This window comes from Echinococcus granulosus (genome assembly GCF_000524195.1).
Source record: "Echinococcus granulosus chromosome Unknown EG_S00276, whole genome shotgun sequence".
In the NCBI taxonomy this organism is placed as follows: Eukaryota; Metazoa; Platyhelminthes; class Cestoda; order Cyclophyllidea; family Taeniidae; genus Echinococcus; species Echinococcus granulosus.
In genome coordinates, this window is record NW_020170656.1 from 4,112 (window position 1) to 5,888 (window position 1,777).

General features: G+C 40.9%; 1 protein-coding gene across 1 annotated transcript in view; it reads left to right on the forward strand. All coding sequences in view use genetic code 11, as the record gives it.

Moving 5' to 3' along the window:
- The window catches only part of EGR_10818 (hypothetical protein), a gene marked incomplete at both ends in the record, with an annotated part of 6,662 nt that overhangs the window by 3,242 nt on the left and 1,643 nt on the right, over positions 1 to 1,777 (forward strand). The window contains one exon of the mRNA XM_024500067.1: positions 43 to 144. Within this exon, the coding sequence (XP_024345513.1) occupies positions 43 to 144 (102 nt within the window). The remainder of the gene's footprint in view (positions 1 to 42; positions 145 to 1,777) is intronic.

Below are 1,777 nucleotides of genomic sequence, written 5' to 3' on the forward strand. Positions count from 1 at the left end.
TTTTTTTTTTCACATTTTGAGTTTGATACATGATATACGAAGGGAGACGTATGGATGTCGGTCCATCTGGAGTCCCAGCCGCCTTTGCTACTGTTGTTGCAGCAGAATTTGCAATGGCGATGGATATCGTTGTGGATGATCTTGGTGAGTTTCCCTCACCTTACAGTGATTTCCATCACCACATTACTTCTTTTTCCATCAGAATATGTTTTCCTGCCATTTAAACATCCACACCACGGTGATATTTGTATTTGCGCTAAATTCCCACACTCTCAAGTAGTTTGGTTCAGTTAAGCCACGGATTTGCTTAATCACGCAATTCGTTTAGATTGTAAAGGCCCATCTTGGTCAGCCCCCATATCAAATCCTTCTCGCCTCAGGCTTGCCTGTTTTGAGGAAAGGCAATTTGGAAATCCTTGAACTTGATCAGGAATTTTTTACTTTATCAGCGCGTTAATAAACCAAAGCTCGTTTATCAACAAACTTTTTTGCTTCCTTATTTGTTGAGAGAATTCAAAATTTGCGTGATTTGGCTTTGTCCGGTCAATTATTTCTTAACACAATCGATACCAGGTTTTCGGCGACAACTATCCAGGTGTTTTATTGTTCTTATTAGGTTTTAGCCAACTCAATCATTGATGAAGGGAAATAAATGCACAGGTCTCCTCAGTCAATAGTGAACCTACACTGCTTCTTTCTGATTTTGAATTAGCTTTTCTTTCGGTGCGGCAACTTGGCGCGTTCATTCGCTATATGGTAGTTTAGTAGCCGTACTACACACGTGACACCCGTTTCTGAGAAATGGAGATAGGAAATTAAAGTTACGACCTTTTAATGATATATAGTCGACGTTCATTTTTTAGATCATGAAATTCATGAAGCTCATTAAATTTATACACAAATGTCCAGTTCATCCTACCCAGAAAGGTGGTTTGTAACTGACCAGTTAGCCAATTTCAACACTGTTCTGTGCGGCGCTGATGATTAGGTTATTTCTCGAACAGCATAAGGTATGTGATTGCTACAGCAACACCAAGTTGATGCGTAGGTTACTTTTCCGGCCTCAATTGAGAGCAAAATCTGATCGTTTTTTATTGTGCTTGACTGCAAAAATTTGGTTGCAGTACTCATGCAAAATGCTACAATGGGAAATTTTCAAACTTCGCTTCGTGTGCTCTCTATTATCGACGAATAAATGTTGACTTAGCACGATTCCAGGAGGGGACGTTAGCACCTTTTTCAAACTTTCACCTGGAAAACAATTAAGGCATCACATGCGCTGCATGTGTTCTTTTAGTTTTGGATAGTTGGTAGCACCTAGTTCAAGGCTTTGCATAGAAGCAGGGTGTTTCTGGTCCATGGCGTAAGGGTTGTGGCGGTCGATTGTCAGTCAATCAGTCTGTGGTACGGTTAGCTAGTAGACGGGCTAGTCAGCCGGCAAATTGGATAGAGAATGGGATAGATGGAGGAGCAAAAAGATGAATGCGATGGAATAAACGTATGAATGAATGAAAAAATTGATGAATGCAGTAATTTGATGCCTACAACATGGTCTTGCAAATGGATAAATGGCTATGTGAATAGACGATTGAAAAGTGCACATATGGATCGGTGCATTGAGATAGTAAAGGGTAGGTGGATGATGGGCAGATGGGTATTAGCGATTATCTTAACTCCTCAGCCTAAATCGCAGTCACTGCACATTTCTCCTCTTCGCTGCTAACCCGCAGCCCTTAACCGTCCCACCTCCTTTAATACGTTTGTTTTCTTTTCTCCC